This window comes from Pocillopora damicornis, chromosome 13 (assembly GCF_964200805.1).
Source record: "Pocillopora damicornis chromosome 13, jaPocDami1.2, whole genome shotgun sequence".
Taxonomy (NCBI): Eukaryota; Metazoa; Cnidaria; class Anthozoa; order Scleractinia; family Pocilloporidae; genus Pocillopora; species Pocillopora damicornis.
This window is the reverse complement of record NC_142682.1, coordinates 4,750,118-4,771,499: the sequence shown is the minus strand read 5'-3', so window position 1 is coordinate 4,771,499 and position 21,382 is coordinate 4,750,118. Positions and strand designations below refer to the sequence as shown.

The 21,382-nt window shown below is 36.2% G+C and overlaps 4 protein-coding genes across 9 annotated transcripts; 2 read left to right on the top strand and 2 right to left on the bottom strand.

Moving 5' to 3' along the window:
* The first annotated feature begins 827 nt into the window (after window positions 1-827).
* Window positions 828-3,224, top strand: LOC149035078 (uncharacterized). Its single transcript, XM_089192595.1, has 4 exons — window positions 828-1,442; window positions 2,095-2,239; window positions 2,659-2,830; window positions 2,967-3,224. Exons 1-4 carry the CDS (start codon window positions 1,098-1,100, stop codon window positions 3,106-3,108), a joined length of 804 nt encoding a protein of 267 aa, XP_089048721.1. The 5' UTR covers window positions 828-1,097; the 3' UTR covers window positions 3,109-3,224.
* A 57-nt stretch (window positions 3,225-3,281) lies between these two features.
* LOC113677878 (neuronal acetylcholine receptor subunit alpha-5) lies at window positions 3,282-10,782 on the bottom strand. Of its 5 annotated transcripts, XM_089192589.1 has the most exons (7): window positions 10,598-10,782; window positions 8,876-8,942; window positions 6,932-7,080; window positions 6,314-6,358; window positions 5,819-5,928; window positions 5,341-5,564; window positions 3,282-5,148 (listed from the first exon to the last, which is right to left on the bottom strand). In XM_089192589.1, the coding sequence occupies exons 2-7, from the start codon at window positions 8,940-8,942 to the stop codon at window positions 4,337-4,339; spliced, it is 1,407 nt and encodes a 468-aa protein (XP_089048715.1). In that variant the 5' UTR covers window positions 10,598-10,782; the 3' UTR covers window positions 3,282-4,336. The 5 variants fall into 5 exon arrangements, with proteins under 5 accessions (XP_089048715.1, XP_089048716.1, XP_027050533.2 ...); XM_089192590.1 differs by lacking the exon at window positions 8,876-8,942 and having other exon boundaries at window positions 10,598-10,769; XM_027194732.2 differs by lacking the exons at window positions 8,876-8,942; window positions 10,598-10,782 and having other exon boundaries at window positions 6,932-7,219.
* An 889-nt stretch (window positions 10,783-11,671) lies between these two features.
* On the bottom strand, window positions 11,672-16,643 carry LOC113677899 (uncharacterized). 2 transcript variants are annotated; one of them, XM_089192596.1, is made up of 10 exons: window positions 16,452-16,643; window positions 16,147-16,235; window positions 15,623-15,676; window positions 15,441-15,505; window positions 15,114-15,151; window positions 14,682-14,761; window positions 13,666-13,728; window positions 13,072-13,122; window positions 12,560-12,631; window positions 11,672-11,889 (listed from the first exon to the last, which is right to left on the bottom strand). In XM_089192596.1, exons 1-9 carry the CDS (start codon window positions 16,504-16,506, stop codon window positions 12,578-12,580), a joined length of 549 nt encoding a protein of 182 aa, XP_089048722.1. In that variant the 5' UTR covers window positions 16,507-16,643; the 3' UTR covers window positions 11,672-11,889; window positions 12,560-12,577. The 2 variants fall into 2 exon arrangements, with proteins under 2 accessions (XP_089048722.1, XP_027050555.2); XM_027194754.2 differs by having other exon boundaries at window positions 11,672-12,631.
* Window positions 16,644-16,665: 22 nt separating this feature from the next.
* Window positions 16,666-21,068, top strand: LOC113677877 (OCIA domain-containing protein 1). The gene is made up of 9 exons (XM_089192594.1): window positions 16,666-16,761; window positions 16,836-16,905; window positions 17,799-17,855; window positions 18,412-18,456; window positions 18,627-18,750; window positions 19,145-19,188; window positions 19,652-19,896; window positions 20,369-20,528; window positions 20,895-21,068. The coding sequence occupies exons 1-9, from the start codon at window positions 16,702-16,704 to the stop codon at window positions 20,936-20,938; spliced, it is 849 nt and encodes a 282-aa protein (XP_089048720.1). The 5' UTR covers window positions 16,666-16,701; the 3' UTR covers window positions 20,939-21,068.
* The last annotated feature ends 314 nt before the right edge of the window (window positions 21,069-21,382 follow it).

Sequence of the window (21,382 nt, the reverse complement as noted above, 5' to 3'; positions counted from 1 at the left end):
AATTAGCCAATTGTGGGATCTAAAACAAATCAGTAATAAGTTGTTATTACCACTGAACAAAACCGCGGACTATAAGAGTCCTGCTGATAGCCAATTTCTATTAAGTTTGTTTAATCAAATTTTCTTTTCGGCCCGACTTTTTTTGCAAAGAACAGATTTGACTACTTCTGTTTTTAACATAGGAGTAAATCTCAAGAACTCAAAGGTTTCATAGTCCTGGAAAACAAACTGCTTAAAATTCTTAATGCTTAATTTAAAAAAAAATTGATTCTTAGCGTGCATCATTGCTCTTGGGTTTAATCCGAAAAGTAATTATGTCACTTTAAAACACAGTGTGACACTTTCATTTTCCATTGTAGGCAGGCATTATATTTAGTTATTGTGGAAAGCTTTTATGATTTCTCTCTTCAAAAGCCGAGGTGCAGCGTCCTAGACAACTTTGAACAAATGCCCTAAAGCGTTCAAGGTAAGCGTGCAATGGCTATCTTGAACCTAAAAACGATAGGTGTTGTCGAAAAAAGCAAAAAAAAAAAAAAAAAGTGTTGAAAAGACTGATTACAAAATAGGACTGTGCGAAAGGGGTCCAAGAAATTGTTAAAAAAAAAAACCAACGAAGACACTTATGTAATAACTTTTGATGTTGTCGCGTAACGTACGCGACCTAGTGACATTCTTTGCCGAAACATCTTCGTCCGCAGTTAGTAGTTATCGTAAAGTGTTATATAATTCTGTAGCAGAGTGTTTCTTGGCTCTCGAGCTACGTGGCCGTTCCGAAGGATTTCGAGATAATTTTAGGTTTAGATTCGACCCGAAGGGTCTCAGAAGTAGTTTAGTGTTTATTTATTGGTGTTTCGTTAGACCAAAAGGAAAGAAAAGAGAACGATCTTATCTTCTCTTACTCAAAGACATACAGGCAGTTTTGATGATGGAAAAATTTTATTTCTTCTTACACAATCATCCTGGTGGTATAATTGACTCTGGCAGCATGCTGCGTTAAAGCAACGTCTCTTTAAATAGGTAACGTCAAACTGCTCAATCAATTACCACGTTTCGCTGTGTCCACAGTTTTTTTTACGGTCAACCTTCTACCTTCGATAATGATGTATTTCACAAAAAGCTTCACCATTTTGCTGATCTTTCTTGTCACAATGATAAAACCACTTGGTTTTGCTCAGCACCTGATCAAGCACGATAGGCAATTTTACAAAATGGCGGATATGGTCTTGGTTGGAGATTTAACATCAACAAGAAAAGTCAAGGACATTTTCGAGTGTGTCTTCCATTGCCTGGAGCATGGTCCATCCGCTTGTCTTTCGTTTAATATTGCTAAAACTTCTCACGATGGGTTCTATAGTTGTGAGTTGAGTGACTCGGAAAGGTGTCTGGATCCACAAAGAATGCAAGGAAATCCTAGCTTTGATTATTTCGGCACGTCTGCTGAGGTAAGTTTTTGACATCTGCCTCTATAGCTCACTATGAAAACACTGAAAATGAGATTAACAATCCAGGGAATCGACATAAATCAGCATAACTCCTGAACAATTACAATATAGTGACTGTACTAGGCTAAAACTTCGGATAGTAAATCCCACCATTCTAGGCCATGGAGGAACTCTAAAAAATGTCTTAGTTTATCCCTCCTCTGGCAACTGACTCGTAAACTTAACGCGAAACAGATCTTAAAAGGAGGACATACCTCATTGATAGCTGAACCTTCCAGAACAACAGTTGTTATGCAACTTATTTTGAAACCTTTTGTTCAATATGTCCATAACTTATTCTAAAGCAACTACCCTGTATTACCATTACCTCACCTCTACATGCGTATTTCGCCTTTTGAAAGTAAGAAACATATAAAATTCAACCTTCTAATCCCAGCTAAAGTCTGCTAGGTGAGACGATCGGACGATTATACCGCTTTCCCCAATCCTTTGCATTATGGATGGGAAAATAAGCCTAGACCAACTTGCAGCTCCTCAAAACTGCATGATCACAGAGCTTATTCCAGAACTTATCGGGTCTTTGCATCCAAATTAGTACCAAATATATCTTTTGGTTTTGAAGTGACTCCTCTCTAATCTGATTAGAATTTAGTTTATTTCAAGCTTATCTACATGTAACAACAGCCCATGTCGTAATGGAGGGACTTGCACTCTTGGTTCACGATTGGATGAATTTTCCTGTCAGTGTCTCCCAGAAGTTATAGTGCTGCCATTTATTGACGATAAGTGTAACGTTGGTAAGTCTAGTGAAAGTTGCTTTGCCTAAATTTTTTTGGCTTAACAAGGAAGAAAGCTTACGGGATACTGGATATCTAATTAACGAAATATCACCTTACTAATCATACGTAATAGGTTTAAAACGCTATTGCCATCCCAACATCACGCAAAGGTAATGATATAATGAGACAGATTCCTTACAGTTTAATATAAGGGCTTTTTGTCTTTTGCCTGCTATCTTTGGTAATATACTGAGAACTCATACATGTACATACGAGAACTTTTATATTTGATCGTTAGCCCCTCTTTCCCATTCATTCATAAATTCCGAAATTCTTTGAAAAAAAAGGAGAAAAAAACTATAAAAACAGAGGCGAAATTGTAACAATGATTTCTCACGCTTAAATATTCGATGCTATGGGTAATTTCTTTTATTTAGATACGAACATCATGGGAAAGACGCTTCCTACAGAGCGAGTATTTCAAACCTACGCTGGAAGATACAAACTGACCTTTTACGACGCAAAGCGTCTTTGTGCTTTACACGGAGCTACGTTGGCCACATACAGTCAGCTGCACAAAGCTTGGCAGGCTGGTCTTGAAAGATGCGCGTAGGTTGCTGCTCACTTGTTTGTATGCATTTGTCATGGCTATTACGTGTCTACATGTAAATAATACTAGCTTACAGAATCTCGTTGCCATTTATAAGTTGCGTTTGCCAACATTTTTTCTCCTTTTGCTTTCCAGACGTGGATGGCTCATTGATGCAACCATTCGATTTCCAATGCAAACAAAAAAGAATGGTTGTGGGAATAAGATAGGCATTATTGGATCGTCCAGAAAACAAAACAAAGGCGACAAGAGCAACGCGTGGTGTTATCTTAAATGACAACTCAACGAAGACCATGAATGAGAGAAAGGAGTTGGGATCCAGTCTTTATTTGTCACCTGGGAGAAGAGGGAGGGAAGGATGTCGGGGGGAGCACGTGGTTTTGGGGGGTAAAAAGGGTTCGGGGAATTTGTAAAATTTACCGCCAATTAACTGCCAACATGAGATAAAAATGACATAAACATAGATGACTTGATTTATACACGGAAAAATCAACACAATGTAAGAGTATAAACTATCTCATTGTGCCTAGCTGAACTAACGGATAATTAATACAGTATCATAGGAATAAAAACCAATCATAACATTTGAACTGCCTTTCTAGGATGCCTAGTCTCATTCAAAAGCAATAAGGACGTAGTTCATTTTCAAATTCGCTTAAGGGAGCTGTTGATCGGATCAACCGGCAACATGGCACCTCTGTGGGAAAACCTTCTCTTCAAATAGAGAGGTTGTGGAACAGCCAATTTAATAAATAACTTTCCGAGAACTGCAATTTTTAAGCGACAAAACCGAGCATAAAGCTAACAACACAGATAGTAATTCAGATTTTGAGATCATATTCCTCCTTTAAATAAATCCAAGACTTCTAAAAAATGATTTTTTTTTCTTATTTTTCTTTTTTTTTTTTAACGCAAGTAGACATTTCCGTTTAATGTTTCTGTGATCGTGTTTTAAATTATTGCCCAGGGATTACTCCTATAACTTCAATAGTCTGCATCCGCTCTCACATCAATAGACATGTTAACGATATCTCAGGTTTTGCTTACATACATTGCCAGCGACACATGGTAACTGACATGAACTATTTGGAGCAGTTTTCACCCTTATTTGTTTCTATAAAAGTAACTAGTGCTAATGCTTTTAGAAAACTTTAAATTTTGAAGCTTAAGCATAACATGTTAAATATTGATTAGCAGCTACAATGCGACTACAGCCCGAGGCTACTGCTGTAACTAATTACGCTTCAACATAGAGAACCTGAGAACTCAGCAATCCTTATTTCATTCCAGTTGTCGTCAAAAAGGCGCAGAATGCCCAGACTAGATTGGTAATAAGTTCATTATAATTCCTGTTGTCGCTAGGTATCCAAGTGTATGTATACTCTAGCAAAATTACTAAAAAACATAAGGTCGCTTATGTAGCCATATAAATAAAGCACAACAGTTGGAAGAAGTCCCGTCCACGTAAAAAAAAAAAAAAAAAAAAAAAAAAAAAAAAAAAAAGATTAGATGTTCTTATCAAACAAAACCGCAAAGTTACCACGATTCGCTATCACATATGCAGTGGACCCGATGAAAATGATCGAAAAGAGCCAGAAAAAAATGCGATCACAAGTAACAGCAATTGAACGCCAGATTTTTTGATTGTCATCTTCTGTGAGCTCAATGCCATTTCCGTCGCCCTTTACCTCTGTCTCCTGTGGCTCCGTATCAACTGGGACCTGAGTAATATTCGGTTCTGCATCACCTCCAACTGGATTGCTATTGTTTGTTACGGCATTGCCTCTGAGGAGCTTTGTCATCATCCACTTTCCTCCAACTCTTATTTTCTTTAATTTCTTGGCTTTGCGCTTCTTATGCAGAGTTTTAAAACAGTTGGGTGGTTCACTTGCTGAATGGTAGATCCTCAAAACAATAATCGTACCAATCAATGCCAAGGCTATCTCAAACATAGTGATGGTGTAGTAGACACCAAGAACTGGCAACGTATCCGACTTTTCTGGGAGCATATCAGCCATGATAAGGAGATAAACACTGATTGAAAGCATGACGGTGGAGCAAAAACCAATCCGTTCACCATTTTCTGGAGGAATAGCGAAACTGGCCAGAACCAACAGGGTACAAAGGACGCAAGGTATAATCATCAGCATGATATAATAAAGGGGCCTCCGTTTGATCTTTAGTGTGTATGTGATAAGAGGGTATTCCAGCCTTGCATCTTCATGTCGTTGAGATATCTTCCTCGAAATATGCACGTACATGCGTTTAAACTCCCATTCCCCATCCTCATCGAGATGTTCGCTCTTATCTTGTTTTCCTAGAAAAAAAGTCGAAAGATTAAAAAACAAAACAAAACAAAAAGGGAATAAAAGGGCACTTATCACTTTCAATTCAACTCTCAAGACATTCGCGCTAAAGGATGAATTTCTCACAATAAATGTACAAAGGAAAGCATAACCAGAAACTCGTTTACAAGTAAACAAACAATAAACAAATGCCAGACTGCTACCTAAAGGGCGTATGGAATGAATTTCCAGCATATTACTTCCATAACTCGCCGAAGCAAAAGTAAGAGAACACTCCTGCTCATCGAAAGGAAACGAGCTGACTTCCACGCTGCAACTACTCTCAAGATTTGCCATGGATCCCCAACTACACCCTCCAGTGCTATTAACTGCGACCCAGTTCTTGAACAGTTCAGTGTGACCAGCTTTCCGAACCTGTTTATCGCCACTACAGGGCAAGAAAACAAGAAATATTATAAATAACTCTCTGCTCAATTCATTTATTTTCAATTAATGACTGACGGCTGCCGATTATTAACTGATTGATTGATTGATTGATGCACTTTATAACGGACAAATTTCTGGCTGTGTGCCTGCATTGATCGATTTATTGATTCATGGATGTACTCAAAAGTCATAAGTGTACAAGCATGGGATCGAAAATGACACTCATAAACAATTTAAAACCCAAAAGTAGTTTACTTGTTGTAAAGGACAATGTCTGGCACCCATATTTCCGTTGGGCTCACGAGGATCTGATCAATACCTCCATATTCTTCTTCCTTCCATTTGAGGAACGGATTCTGCCACCTCTGCAAAATTTTAATGATACCACAACTGAGAGAAATGAGTTCAAAGAAAGCGAGAAGTGGAAACCATCCAATAAAGTAACGATGTCCCAGGTCTCTCTACTTTTGCACTTGTGGTTGTCATAGTTACTACCTCATAAGTTTATTTATTTGTAAGCATTCCGTTTAGTCGTTCAAATTTTCGTTTGTTCTCATGATCAAGTTAATGAATAAGGTAAGAAATTTATGAATAGATGATTAAAAGAAAGAAAAAAAATAAATCCATGAATGAATGCGTAAACAATGAACAGCTGGATAAAAGAGTGAATAAAAGACATTCTTGGCAAAGCACAAGTATACAAGTGCACTAAAGAGCGACAGCGTAAAGCGCAATGTAGTAAACACAAACCTGTAAAATCCAGACATTTGTTGCAAGCATCTGGCGCTTATTATCCTGTAATAGGCAAACACAAAATAACTCTGCGAAATCCCATGGAACGAAACGAATGATTTAAATTAATCTGTTTTTCTTGTTTTAAACGGTGTTGATTGTCACTAAAGTAATGATAAGGAGAGACTAAGATACTGGCATTCAAAAATGAGCAGTGCAGTGTAACAGTATCTACACCTCTAGGCGGGTATGTCTTTTCTACCCTTTAATAGGGTGAGGTGAAGTCTTGATAGGCTGTGATAACCTAAAAAACAAACAAACTAACTAACAAAAAGTCAACAACGTTAACAACACCGACGAACATGTGATGAATTATAAAAATTTGACCTTGAGGGACTGGCAAACAAAAATGGGTTAGTGAATGGCGGATAATGTGTGGGCGGGCAAATCGGTTTAAACATAATGTTGTGATTGATTGCGTTGAGACATGCAAGATTATTCTCACAGGCTGACGGTGTTTTAATTTTTTGTTTGTTTGTTTCTTTTTTCGGTTTGGAATCATTTGCAGTATATGTGTTAAAACAATGATAGATTAATGTTGGCATACAAAATGATGATAAATCTACGATGGCATACCAGGTCTGTCAAGTTTAAAACGTCCATATAGAAAGAAACATTGACGGCTTCAGAGTAGTTTTGAACAGGACGGACCATGGGCTCCTTATGCTCTAAAATGTCCGAGCGAAGTTTGTATTCTTCTGATTTGTTTACGCTGAGAGTGATCCCTGAAATAATAATAGCATAAAAAGTACTTAAAAGATACTTGACATTGATCCACGTAAACTGTCCAATGCATGAGAACCGGCTGAGATCGCTAAAAAAATTAGCATTGGTAAAACAAACGTGGTTAAAAACAAATTCGAGTTGTTACATTTATTTATTAAGAGTTATTCTCTTTATTATCGATTACCAATAACTGTGAGCAATAGATAATAGAGAGTTATGGATCCTCGCGGGAAGCGTAAGAGCTGCTTGAGGCGCAGCCGAGAACTATTCTAGCTCCTCGAGTCAACTGCACATGTCGTTTTATGAATGCTGGGACGTGCGTACATAGAGATCTACACCATAGACACTGCGTAGAAATTAGGTAGGGTTTACTCTCTCGACCACGTCTTATATAACTATCCTCCTTGGAAAATTATTAGTAAGTGTCTAATTATCACATTCATGTACGTATGGAAAAGACCATTTCGGAGGTTGAGAGAAAAACTTTCATTGTGCATGTCAACTCGCCCCATAAATGTTTTTGTATTAAAATAAACAAATCCTTTTTCATAACGATAGATGTGCACTTACCCTCGTTTTAAATAGTATGCATACATTGCCTACATCTGACAGATTAGGAAACTGCACGAAGTAAAGGAAGATTTCATCTGAAGCTCGGAAATTCTCTTTCAATTTATTCCTGTTTAATTGTTGTTTCTTCATTTATTACATAGAGAATAATACATGGGCGTAGATGTGGAATTTTTCTTCGAGTGATTAACTCGATAGCGCACCAGTGAGCGCAGCGAACGAGAGAGATGGCAAGTTGAACACGAGAAGAGAAATTTCGTATTTGCAAGTAACCGTCTATTATTTTGTTTATCATATATACACAATAGACGTTTAATGGCAAAAAAAGTCTTATCTTATTTATTAATGAATGAAAATAAAAGGATTAACAACACCGAATAAAAATCGCACAATGTGTTGGCGCTAAGGCTCAACATGAAAAAAATGCGTTGAAACATTACAAAAAAAAACAAACAAACAAACAAACAATGGGCGTAATTTTCACTAAACGAAATTCTCGGTTTTGAATAGATCCTTACTGACAGAAGAAGTCTCTCAGGTACACGGCCAAAATCGACCTGTAACAAATCTTCCAGTTGTCGATTTTCGTTCGTAGCCGCGAGAAACGCCATTACTAAAGCCATTGTTGCTCGTTGCTCGCTAACTTAGTTTTATAGTTGATTTTTTTCCAGTAGTCGATATTTTATTCATAGAGATAGAAGTTATAGAGTATTTTATTATAGCTACACATGGGTCAATACCAGCTTTTATTATGGTACTAGCTGATCCATTTTGTAGGGTAAATAAAGTTATTATATTATTATCATTACTATTATTATTATTATTGAATACATAACTTTCGGTTTATCTTTCCGTATAAGGGTTTACTTCCTCTTCCAGGGAAGACTGAACGTCACTGTCTCTAAGCAATACGGATTTTTCAGTGTTTTAGCAGCCATAAACCGAAAAAAAAATTACTACTCATGACCTTGGATGGAAAATGGTAAAGTGACGTGTCAGCAGCTGATTGGCGATATCAAACACACATGGAAAAATACGACATTTCTTGACGTGTGTTGTTACGACTTTTCTCACGGCTGGAAATCCTTGTATAACACCTTAGTTTATATGATAAATACTTAATATGTTATCCTGATTGATTTTCCCTAGTATGGCTTAAGGGTCATTGTTTAACTGTACTCCTTTGGCCCGCTTAGGCCCACAAACCTGTTATTGGTTACAAACCTTCTGAGGCAAGCAAAGTCACAACACCAAATGCTATAACTCCAAGAAGAGGAAACGTAAAATTCATCTACAAAGAAATCGCAACACATGAGCTATGCTAAATGACGGTTAAACATGAACGTAAAAAAAGAACAAAAAACAGCATCCAGCAATGTTTACTACAGACCCTCATAATAAACCTCAGATTATTAAACGAAGCGAACTCATCGTCAATTTAATTATGGAAATTACAATTGCCACGATTGTGATTGGTTTAAAAAACTCCTATTTTCTATTTTCTCACTTGTCAAGTTGTAACAGTTTGTTATCGGACAGTGCAATAAGCGAATCACTTTCAAAGTTGTAGTTTAATCAACCAATCACACTCAAAGTTGTAGTTTAAATCAACCAATCCTAATCGACGCCCCCTTTGTCAGTCTCTAATGCAAATTTCCCCTTTCTTTCATAACTTGGCTATTCTTCATGACTCAGAAATTGTAATTTTAAGATTAATTAATAATAAGACTTCGCTTCATCCAATACGGTCTTTAATCGTACTCGAGACAAACAAATCGGGCTTGCGCTTCGCGGTCGTCCGATTTTGTTATCACTCGTATGATTACAGACCGAATTGGGTGCCACTAAGTCCCATTACCATTACTTTTAATTATGTTTGAACGATCATATTCAGCATTTAGCCTCGTGGCTTGAGGAATTTGTAGGAATACCGCGTAAAATTAAGTCTTAGAACGTACCGGATATTGGTTATTATTTTATCCTATTTTATTGTTGGGATAGTGAATAATTTGCCGACATTTTAGTCCGTTTGTTGGATTAAATCATAGCACGAGAGAAAATAAATAGCAGTAATAAATCAATTTCAAAAACAAAACAACAACTTGCATGCTAATAAACTCCTCAATCACTTGGAAGATGAAAACATACTCTTTGTAGTTCAATTTCTTCGTTGCTTTATTTTATTTTTTCTCTTTAGGTTCACTTAGATTTGCATTTTCCTATGTCTCGTGTAGATAAGGCAAATAACAATCTGTTTGGATGAAAGTTAAAAAGTAAATAGATAAAATAAATTTAAAAGGAGTATTGAACCATAGTATATGGGCTTTGAGAAAACGCTCGAATGCAAATGATTAGGAAACTACAGTAAAATTTTCCTCTGCCACCACGATTTTTTTCCCGTAATATGATCGGACCGAAAAAATGTCGAGTAACGTTTGCATAATGGAAATTTTTCCTTTCAACACGTTTTTCCCCTTCAATTGAAAAAGATCACGACTCAGATTTGCTTTATTCGAGTGATAAAAAAGTAATATTAATAATAATGTCAAGGAAATAGTTGAGGGCTCTTGTGGCGAAGAAAACACCTTTCCTCGGTATTTTTATTGGATATTACTATATTTATCATTGCACTACGACACGAGCCGAACGTTAAAGAGAACAATTAAGAGAAAAGAAGTATTTCACTTCTGTAAAAAAAACGTCAAATTGTCATTTGCTTAATCTGTCACTGTTCTTGGCAGAAAAGTTTGGTCTGTTGTAGAAAAAAAAAAGTGAAAAAATAAAATCACTTTGGGGGAGATTCTTCTAACCCTTTTCATTTTATTTTTTTCCCATGGCTTGGCAAAAGAAGAGATGATTGTCTGTGGAAGGGCGAAGATGCATGGATGCACGGAAGTAAATCCATCAGAAAAAGCTAACATATGAAAATAAATAAACTACATTTACCTTTTATCAGTACATTTGCTCTTTTCCAGTAGCTTTTCTTCTGTTCAGCGCCCTTATGAGCCCCACCACGGCTTTCCGAAGTCGTTCTTTCCTCTTTGGTTTATTTTGCTCAAACTAGAAGGCGCTTATGAAACCAATTTGAACTTCGTCATAAGCCACCAAAAAGCAAATCAACAAACAATATTAAGCTTTAAATCACTATCTAAAATATAACCCAAGATAATTAAAATTCAAATGAAGCTGCCCACCTGCTCGAGAACAACGTTTTCAAGGTAGAAAATAATTAATTTCCCTTTCTCCGCCCTTTACAATACACGGATAGTTGTTTTTGAAGGTAGGTAGAAAATTAATTACTTCTGTCAGTTTTCAAATCTAAGTGCTTTATTTCAGCCTAAAAAGGGAGTGATAAAGGATTGTAAAAGTCGTCCCTTGTTGAGGTATACATTTTCTTGATTAAGTTACTTTTTGCAATGCAAATTTAGTGATTGGAGGTACTGTCTTTGCAACTGACATCGTGCTGTGACACTGGGAATTCGAAGATGATTTCCAAGAGATCTTGCTTGATCTCTACCTCCCACTTCGAGAACAAATCATCCAGAGAACACGCTCTGTCAACTATGTTTCCGCGTTACAGTTCCCGGGAAAACATGCTCGGAAATTTGCAAAACTTTAAGGAACGGTTAATTTTGGATGAAAGTTCCCACTTTATTTGAGAGTCAAAAATGCGGCCCTTGCGGAGCGAAAAAAAAAAGAAGGCTGAGCCGTTCCAAATTAAAATCGGTATTCTTGATCGAATCAGTCGCCTAGCTTTTCACGAACTTCGCTCAAGGTACTACGCTCGGTGAAACGAAAGTTCGGCATTTGAACCTCGCCCAAGCCTTGGGGGAAAATTTATTAATAGGAGAATTGCCGATGTAGAATTTTCAATGTACCCTTGAGAGTGTCCACGAAAAGCCCTCTCGTCCAATCACCAATACCCTTGAAAAAAACTAATAACCAAAAGAAAATGATCTTCTATATACTGTGTGAGGGAAAATTAAAAATAGGAAGCCTTTTATTGTCAGAGAACTGAACTTGCTCGTTCAAATACAGCTTTATTAAGCTAACCATTCCAGTGCCAAGAAGCTGCTAATCTCGATTACAATAGTTTCCCTTTCTCACTCTTTTTCCTGTGTTTGTTTATTTCCTTTGTCTGTTTGTTTGATTAACATGGCTACGTTTTTGAACGGCCATATGTCGCTGTAAATAAACTTTCGTTAAAAGAACTGTCTGTGATCTACAGCTGTTTGTTTCTAGAAAAAAATAAAAAATAAAAAAAAAGACTTTTTAATTAACATTTTTTTCCAACTTGTCAGTCGAACTTTTGCTGCAAAAATAAAAAGTCTTTACAGAGCAGTCGAAGTGTGGGACATAATTGAGTAAAGAATTACAGTAATTTTAATGCAAACTGTACAGTTCCTTACAGATATTATGTTCAACGTATCTCTAACAGCAACTATGCAACTTCAGGGCCACGCATGTTGTTGCTGCTTTCATTCCCGAAAACGATATTGATGTGAATATATAGAATGCAATCTGACTTGAAGGAAATTGCAATTCGGATTTCAACGGTGTAAAATCTACTTATTCTTTGCATAACCATAAGCATTTGTTAACCATTTCATTAAACTATACTTGGCTATATAACTTTCGAAATTTTTCGGAGTTCCAACATGAGACAGCTAGCGATCTAAACTGCGCGTTCGCTTTCCCTCCACATTTACAAAGCAGGGAAATAATAATTAAAAAAATGACTACCACTGTAATGTGTCTTTTCCACACACTGTAAATTTTGACCTTAGAACAGTTTGCTCCACTTCAACAAGGCAATAAATGATGCCTGCCATCTAGGCAAAACACGTTTATAGAAGTTTTGTACAACTCTTTAACTTAGTCGCCTCAATCATACTAAGTCCAATGGACCTGTGTGGAGTTTGCTGGTCACCACAAAGGATGTTTAGTAAACATTCCTTTCCATTGCCGAGAATCAGCTTCCTATAAGTAGAGGAAGAAATAAGTATCATCAAAACAAGCTAACAATACATAGACTGTGTACCAGTTATGGGCTTATAAGGATGAGGAGCTTGGTATAGGAAAAAGCATGGCCTCCGGGGAAGTCTTGGAAACTTTTTTACGTTCCGACTGATTTTTCGTCGGTCGGAATTGCGCTAATTAAAGCAACATAAGCTGTTTACTTCAATAAATCTCGAAAAGTTCTAGAAAATACACAGTTTTCGATTAAAAGAGCGAAATGAGAACGTAATTAAATACTACCATTACAGAGGATCGATATTATATAGGACTTCACAGGCTGGGAGGCCGCATTTCTCATGCACAAAATAAAACAGGCACCAGCCCAAGAGAGGGCACAAAAGACGGGCCCTCAGCCCAAGTAAGATCTGCATCAACACAATTACAGATGTTTTCAAACGCACCTGGAGTTTTGAATTCAAAAACATTAATCTCTGTTCCAAAGTTTTCACTTCCTGTACACGTAAAGAGCAAAATATCAATAGTAATACTTCAGCACAAAAGTATACAACGACCTTGAGAATATTCAGCAGACAAACCGATAGGACAAGAATACTATAAAATTCCCGTTGGGAAAATATTTAGGTCGAGGTCATGAAACATGGTCCGTGCCAAGGAGGTCTATGCGTCATGACCAAAACTCAGGCAATAAGCATGTTATCGTGTGACCAATGAAAGACGTGACCTTTTTTGCCCATTCTTTTTCCTTTACGTTTTTGCACCGAAAGCAATGTGAGTGCAGGGTCGGACGGCTTTTCCGGACTGGCTCATATCAACCCACCCAGCCCAACACTCGTCAGCTTTCGCTATGGTTTTCAATGGAATTGTACACAGAAGGCCGGACAGGTCAGTTAAGAACAATCACCGTCATCACTTGATTATGTTCCAGCTACTTACTGACTAGTTTGTCTTTCTTTCAGTTTTCTGAAAGTTTTGAAAACTAGTTAAATTCAACCTAATTGGATAAATTTTGTAACTGTTGTCTCCAGTCTACTCACCGCGCTAAGTTTAGCATCTCGTAACAGTGACAGTTGAGGAAGAGTTTCCTCCAGCCTGCTAATCTGCAAATTAAGATGTACGTTATACAGTCACTTAAAGCATGAACACAATGCCCTGAAGGCGAAGCGAAGTATAATTACAGCTTTATTTAAGTGTTAACTGCTGTACCATTGTGCTTGATGTAGTGATTTCATACATGTTTGCCCCTTAAGTTTCTTTGAATATTTCATACATGCTGGGTAGCACTACCACTGAGATACAGACAACTTTCTAAAGAGCTGGTTCATAACAAAGTTCACATGTGACATTTGTCCTGTGCACTACTGGGACTACAACAAACAAACAAAACAATAAACAACAAGCTTTATTACCAAATTGAGAAGTTAAACTTAGTTTACACACATAATATATTGATACAAAAAAAGGTAACATTTACTCAGAATAACTGAAAGGCTAATCTAGCTGAGTAAAAGTAAATAATGTCTAAATATAGGACGTACAGGTTGGCACTAAAGCTTGAGCAAAGCAAAATTATTGGTCAAAAAAAAAAAGAGGATAAAAAATAAATAAATAAAAATAATATGAAAAAAAAGCAACACCACAAACGAAAACTAGAATAGGGTAGGTGTTTGTTTGTTTATATTTGTTTTTTTTTTAAATTTCAGTTTTGAGAAATATTTCAATTTCATTGACCTGTGAATAACACTGGCCAAATCTCCAATGTAGCGTCTAGGTCTGCTGATGGTTGGATAATAATTATGGCAATACAATGATAATTATTATTGTTACCAACAACATGCCAACAGACCAATGAAATATATCTGAATGTTGGTCATCTGTCAGCCGACAGTTGGCTGACAATAAGCAATAGGGTTTTTTAGAGACTCTTTCTTCACAATTACCCTTGGTGGCAGGAGAATTAGCATTGCATACATTATCATAAACAGATACGTGTCTACCAACCACAGAAGTTGGTCTTTTCATACAAGTAATTATAGTGTAAAATTGAACGCACCCTCTTGGTAAATATTGTTAACTTTCTCTGGTATGTTTCATTGTAACTGGGCACATCAATTCTTCTAGGACTGGGTTTTACTGCGGGAGCAAATTCAGTTAAAGGAACACATCAGTCATTGTTGTGTAATTGACATAAAGGTGAACCAATACTTAAGTTGCTATACAATCATATAGACAGCAAAAACAAACTACAGTAATTGAAATGATAGATGCATGTACTTTATTGTTATATGCTTAAGACTTCTTCCAGGCAGAGTCTTTGAGGTCTAGATTACACAGAAGGTCAATTGTCTCCGTGTTATCACCAAAGTTTTATCATGATCTATTTCATACAAAGACTCTGGCAGCAGCTCTACCTCAAAATACCGACAGCTGAATTATCTGATAATCAGAGTTAATTTACTTACTACAATAGGTCATAGTGCCTCACCTGATGAATATCTTCTACAAACTTCAAGAATGTAGGGGCTGTAAGAAATAAAATACAAGAATGTGATTTCAGTTTTCAACAATGATATGGTGTACCTGCAACTGTACTGTCTGTACATACCAGCTGACAACATACTGGAATCACACAATCTTGCTCAATTGATTAAAACACACATGTACATTATAGTTTACGATTTTTTCATCCTTTTTCTGAGTAAAAAAAAAAACTGCCATTTTGAACACATTGTTTTACTGGGTAAGGTGAAACTAATAAGTGCACACCATCTTAATAAAATAATACATGTGAATAGCACAGAAAATAAAGTACCTTGTAACTGTATTTTCAGGAGTTCTTCTACTTAGTGGTATGAGAGAACCTCTGCCATTCCTTAGCTAAGAGAAAATAATGATCTCAACAACAACAATAATAATAATATTAATAAATAATAAATCAGTTAAAGAGTTTTGTTAATGTACAAGGACATAATAGAGAACTTGCAACGAACAAACCTTTAAGACACTGGTCTTTTCAAATTCTGACAAACCAAGTTGCTCCGCAAGATCCTTAAAGCATCCAAAGAAAATAACTTGATCAGTGAAATAAATAAATATTAAATAGAAATTAATAATAAACTATCATGCATATATATTTAATCTTCAATTCGTTCGTTTGGTGTTGTGGATAGGGAAAGGCATTAGAAATATCATGGGAACAAAAATTTCACCAAATAGTCAATACTTTTATGTGACTGTTTTCACAGTTATTTTCATTTGTATAATTGTCAACTCAAGTTTTGGGCGAGTTTGGGTTGTGGTGAAATCTTATCCTTGATGTTTATCGTATCCCGTTGTTTTGGGTTATGGTAGTGTCAATAAAGAGCCGAAATCAAAAGGGATATCAATCTAACCATGAATAATAGTGATTCAGAACATACACTAAAATAAACTATATGGTTTGATAAAAGCAAATTTTGTTTATTTCCATCTAACAAATAGCACACAGGCAGAACCCGATGCAAGCCTTGTTCATTCACCTCTAAGAACTTGGTTTTTTCATAGACCTTGTCCTCCTCTTCTACTCCATCGACACAGTTGAACTGGAATCGCTTTAGATCAGACATGACTGTTGGAAGATCAGAAGACAATACACAGTAGCCTTCGGTGACCTTTTAACGCTTCAAACTACACCATTTAACCTTGAGCATCTATCAAATCATTTGTATCATGTAGAATAACTAGTACTTATAACTGAGAAATTACATGAAAGCGATGCAGTATGGAAGCGAAATATCGGGTATCACGATATCAAACTTATTGCGTGAAAACGAATCTGGTATACCTTCTCCATCTTTGACAATTATCCAAATGGTTCTCTTCTCGCTACTCATCCTCATATTGCGACAAAGAGTAGGTTCACGAGAAGAAAATGGTAGTAAATGTGTTCACTCGCTGGCGACCCTTCAGTTCTGCCGACCTTTAGTTGACTGTTGTTGTCTATTTGTAAAGTTCGTGTCAAGATGGTTTGTTCAGCGGTTTACCATAGGAATGAGACTAGGTTCATTTAAGGTAAATTGTAAGACTGGTACAAAATGGCTGGTTCTTCAGACGGAGAAGTACGAACGGGTAGAGATCAACAAGTACCGTTTGAGGTAAACTTAAAGTGGATTGTATTTGTTTGTTTTACTATAATTGCGGTTTTTTAACTTACGGTTGATTTCATTAGGCAACAGAGATTACGGATGAAGACAGAGCAGTTCTCAGAGATTGTGCAAGAAACAGTATTTGGTTTAGAGGTAGCCAATATGTCGAAATAAGCTTAAATAGAACCAACGATTCTCATCAAGACATCGCGGTATAATTTAGCTATAAAGGATTCTAGTTTATTAATTGAGGTTCGTGTCCACTGTAGCTAGTTGTTGATGGTAGTCCACCATGCAAGAAAAACTTGTCAGTCCAACAAAATTAGAACTTTTTCCAAACCAATAAGTAGTTGAAAGAATGACTGAATTGCTGTTAGACAAGGTGAGAAAAAATCGTAGTTGTTACTGTCGTAGCATAGTCCTGCAATTGTGCTACTGTTTATCTTGATGTTGTTATACCATTGATAAAAGCCATTTTGCTGAATCAAAGGACAGGTTAACCCTTTTCAACTTAAGATCAGTATGCATATTCTCCTTACGGCTCCCTATACATTTCCAAGGTGTTGAAAAAGAGAGTTTGGTCAACAATCAAGAGCTTCTCTTGTTGGTGATCATTTTCTTTCATATCATGACCTTAACCCTTTAACTCCCAGATCAAATTTGCAATTCTCCTTACTGTCAACCATACAATTCTTTTAATGTTAGTTCAGATAATTTAGTATCGGATCAACTAATTATCCCCAAATTGATATTTTTCGTTGGTCTCATCACTTACCTGGTTGATATTGTATTGATACTGTAAGGATAAATTTCCTTCTTGGTCACTCATGGGAGTTAAAAGGTTAAAGTGTGATTAAGAGGTGATATTGTGGAGAGAAATTATATGCTTGTCATTCTTAGGTGTTAAAGGGTTAAATTGCTCTACTTGTGGATGTTTTACTCAAAAGTGCAAAATTGAAGTTTTAATCTCGTAAAATTACAAAACAAATCATTGCATCTTGAATAATTTGTGCTTTGGGGTATATATTTATTTTTCTTATTTATAGGTATTCCTCTCGGTATTGTATCAACTTTTGGTCTAAGGGAATTGCTAATAAGAACAGGTAGGTCTATGAACACACCATTTAAAAACTATTCACCAAAGTAGAGGTGGCTATTGGTGGATATGTACATGTAGTAAGCTGCAAAGTGGTGAGCCAAACACCAACTTCTAGCCACCCACACTGAGGTAAGTAGTTGTTTTAAATTATATTTGCAAAAACAGTGAGATAAAATTATGATTTTAACTCAGTTGTTCCTGGAATGATTACAATCTCTCAGGCAGAAATCCTGAGTGATTTGTTCAGAGGTGAATACCAAAGGATATTCAGAGTCGAGTAGACAACAAGAGCACACTTTCACTACTATCCTACTGTTCTAGTAAATACTAATTGGTTTTATTAGAGAGTACCTATTTTTCTCTCTGTCATGTGAAAGAGCACTTACCATTAACCAAGTGCACCTGGTTGGAAATTTAGCCAAAGGTGACTATTTAATTCCTGTGATTAGCAATAGAGGAATTTCCTAGTGTTTACAAAGCCTCATCTAATCACCTAGGTGATATAGAAAATCCTTAAATGTTAAGCAAATTGTCGACTGTCTGCTTTGTTCCTTCCAAAGGTTATGTAACCAAGCTGAAAAATTTCAAAGGGTTGGTGTACACTGGTAAGATATAATGTAAAGCATTAGAATAGCTTCATTTACGATAGGATTATTTTTAAACAGTTTTCAGCTTCCATAATTGCTAAATTTGAGTATTGCAAGTACATGTAGATGTATGTCAAAATGTGATCTGATGAGGAATGACTGAAACAATAATTTTTCCTTCTTAAAAGGAGTGTTTGCTACAACTTTTTATGCTGGTGTGCAGTCTTATGGTAAAACATGCATTGCAAAGATATTGGCATTACCAGATAATTCCAAGCTGAAAGAGGCAGTAATCAAGAACCTGCCAAAAAGGTACTAGTAATTAAACATTGCATACTTTTGGTTTTCACCCCCTGAAGGCTCATTAGATGGTTTACTTACAGGTGCATGATATTTACATGGCATGGTTCTATGTGTGATTATTATCATTATTAATTGTTATTATTAACTATTATTATTAATATTATTGTTAAGAATTATTATTACTATTATAACAATTGTTATTATTATTGTTATTATTATTATTGATATTATTATTATCGTCATCAATATCTTTTCCTTAGAATTATAACGATGATAAAGATGTGTATATCATGTTTTTCCATTGTTCCTTCTGACACGATTGATATAGGTGTTTCTTTCACTGGTATTTGTATACTAATGTTTCTGTTAATGATGGTCAATAACTTTAATTTGCTTTTCCAAGTGCTGGGCAGACTAACTTTTATCAAGACAATCTAAATTTACAAGGTTTGTATATATGTCATGTGTCAGTTCAGATAAATAGAGAGTTATGAGGAGTCCTAACATAAAGCCTTGTCAGCAGATCAAGCCTTTGGCGCAACATTAAATGATGGTTGACACTTAAAAAAATGAGAAATCCTGACTGAAAAATCCAATTTGTTTCAATACATGTTGTTTAAATTACAGTATTTATGTACTAAAGTAACTTTTCCCTGTATTTGTGCTATAATCCACATCACCATCATCATCATCTTCATCAGCATTATCATTGTGCAGTCATCATCATTATCGTTTTTTTTTATCATACTTCAGTCCATCTGTCTGCCCACCTGTCCGCCCACCAGTCCATATGTTTGTGTCATCTTGAGTATCCATTGGTTGATTTGTTTGTGTACCACCTTATAAAAATTGGTGCAAAAAAACAAGAAAAAGGGAAAAGTCACAATTCTCTATTTTATTTTTCTTCAAGGGAACCAGTGGGCAAGCCCTTCAGAAGAAGAATCCATCATGGACATGCAACTTCCCCTTTCCAGTAGCACTGCTACCCCTAACAATCAATCAAGTGAAGATGATCATAAAGCACCAAAGCTCTATTTTGATGTCGATGAAGCAAAGGAGAAGAAATATGCAACTTATGAAGATTTGAGAAAGAAACACCGTGAAAGATGGAATCCTCCCAGCCTTTCTTCATCGAGTCAGACTAGGAAGGAGCAGGTGGGAAAAGTTGATAGGCTTCTCAAAAGGTTCTCTTAGACTCTTTTTTTTTTTGCATGCCTAGAGCAATGGCTAGGGGTACATAGAAAGTTGAGGGACCAATTTGATCGTCTCAAATATGATATAAAAGGCATCTTTAAATTGGGAAACTTAAGTGATCTATTTTTGGATGGAAGACTGAAAGAAACTCTCAACTCGGAGCTCTGCTCTCCATTTGACGTCTTTGCCGCCACAAAGTGTCACAAAGTACCAACAAAACACCGGCTATAAAAGCTGTGCTTCGTCGATATTTTTCTAACCGTGTTAGTCTCAACTGCCAAGCACCACCCCCCCCTCAATTAATAAAAGGAAAAAGGAAAGGATAAAATAAAATTGATGTCCTTCTTTTAAAGAAAGATTCTAGCAAATTGTTAATTGTAGAGCACATTTTGAAAGTTCTGATTAACTCGTTTCACTTCCATTTACAATGCAGATCAGACAGAAACCACGAGAAGCTGAGCCAGATAGCAAGACAAGTTCAAGTGATGTCTTCACGCCATGGTTTGACCAAGAAGGCAGCGACAATGACCGCAGCAGCCAGGAAGCTGGCCAGAGGACGAGTAATCAGCGGGAGAGGCCTTCATTTAGACAAGGTATATTGTGTCTTGTACCAGACATTTTAAATCCTCCACCTCCAAGATCTCTTTGGTAATTCTCCTTACTGTCGATTTTACATTTCTTATGATGTTAGTTCAGAGAATTTGGTATTGAATTAAATAATAATTCCCTTGTTTATATTTTTTCCTTTATACTCATGACTTGCCTGTTTGATATTGCTTTGATATTGTACGGAGAAATTCGGTCTTGGTCAGTCATGGGAGTTAAATAATATTAAGTCAAATAATACTCTAAAATAATCCCCTTGACGAGGCACATATAACGGCTTAGTGAGATTAGTGAGATTGGAAAAAAAGTTATTCAATTCTTACGTTTTCTTGGTGTTCTTTTCTGTTCTACAGGGCCAACACCCAGGAAGAACAAATATGGTGATCTAATCGAATGAATCGCTGGAGGAAAGAATCCTTTTTCGCGTCACTTTTCCTCCATTTCCGTTTGTTGAAATATTTTAAAAGAGACTTCCTCGTAACTAACATGTATGCTAAGTGATTGTTAATAAAGAATATTGTATCTTGGTCCAGTTGTGCTATTTTTCCTGAAGCAATTAATATTCCTCACACAATCGACTTGTTGTTTTATTTTGTTTTTTTTTGTTTGTTTTTGTTTTTGTTTTTTATTTTTATATATTTTGGTTTGGAAGTGTTGCGGGTATTTGACATAAGCGTGGGGCAAAGGTTGCAATTGCAAAGGTAGTCATGATACTTATTTCCCTGAGACATGATTTCAGCCGGGAAATATCTCAGGTTTAAGTATTTCAAGCAAGTAGTAACACTTGCTGATGGCAATAATTCAAAATGCAAGTTTAGAAAAGAGCACTGTAGGGTTCCTC

Excerpts from the sequence above, each read along its gene's own strand:
- LOC113677899 (XM_027194754.2), bottom strand. The coding sequence starts at position 16,506 with ATGAGGATGAGTAGCGAGAAGAGAACCATTTGGATAATTGTCAAAGAT. Across the intron at positions 16,236-16,451 it reads AATTGTCAAAGATGGAGAAG|TCATGTCTGATCTAAAGCGA; the intron begins GTATACCAGATT and ends ATCTTCCAACAG. Across the intron at positions 15,152-15,440 it reads CCTGAAAATACAGTTACAAG|CCCCTACATTCTTGAAGTTT; the intron begins GTACTTTATTTT and ends TATTTCTTACAG.
- LOC113677878 (XM_089192589.1), bottom strand. The coding sequence starts at position 8,942 with ATGAATTTTACGTTTCCTCTTCTTGGAGTTATAGCATTTGGTGTTGTG. Across the intron at positions 7,081-8,875 it reads GACTTTGCTTGCCTCAGAAG|GGATCACTCTCAGCGTAAAC; the intron begins GTTTGTAACCAA and ends TTATTATTTCAG. Across the intron at positions 5,929-6,313 it reads CAAATGTCTGGATTTTACAG|AGGTGGCAGAATCCGTTCCT; the intron begins GTTTGTGTTTAC and ends AAAATTTTGCAG.
- LOC113677877 (XM_089192594.1), top strand. The coding sequence starts at position 16,702 with ATGGCTGGTTCTTCAGACGGAGAAGTACGAACGGGTAGAGATCAACAA. Across the intron at positions 16,906-17,798 it reads AAACAGTATTTGGTTTAGAG|GTATTCCTCTCGGTATTGTA; the intron begins GTAGCCAATATG and ends TCTTATTTATAG. Across the intron at positions 19,189-19,651 it reads AGACAATCTAAATTTACAAG|GGAACCAGTGGGCAAGCCCT; the intron begins GTTTGTATATAT and ends TTTTTCTTCAAG.
- LOC149035078 (XM_089192595.1), top strand. The coding sequence starts at position 1,098 with ATGATGTATTTCACAAAAAGCTTCACCATTTTGCTGATCTTTCTTGTC. Across the intron at positions 2,240-2,658 it reads TGACGATAAGTGTAACGTTG|ATACGAACATCATGGGAAAG; the intron begins GTAAGTCTAGTG and ends TCTTTTATTTAG. Across the intron at positions 2,831-2,966 it reads GCTGGTCTTGAAAGATGCGC|ACGTGGATGGCTCATTGATG; the intron begins GTAGGTTGCTGC and ends TTTGCTTTCCAG.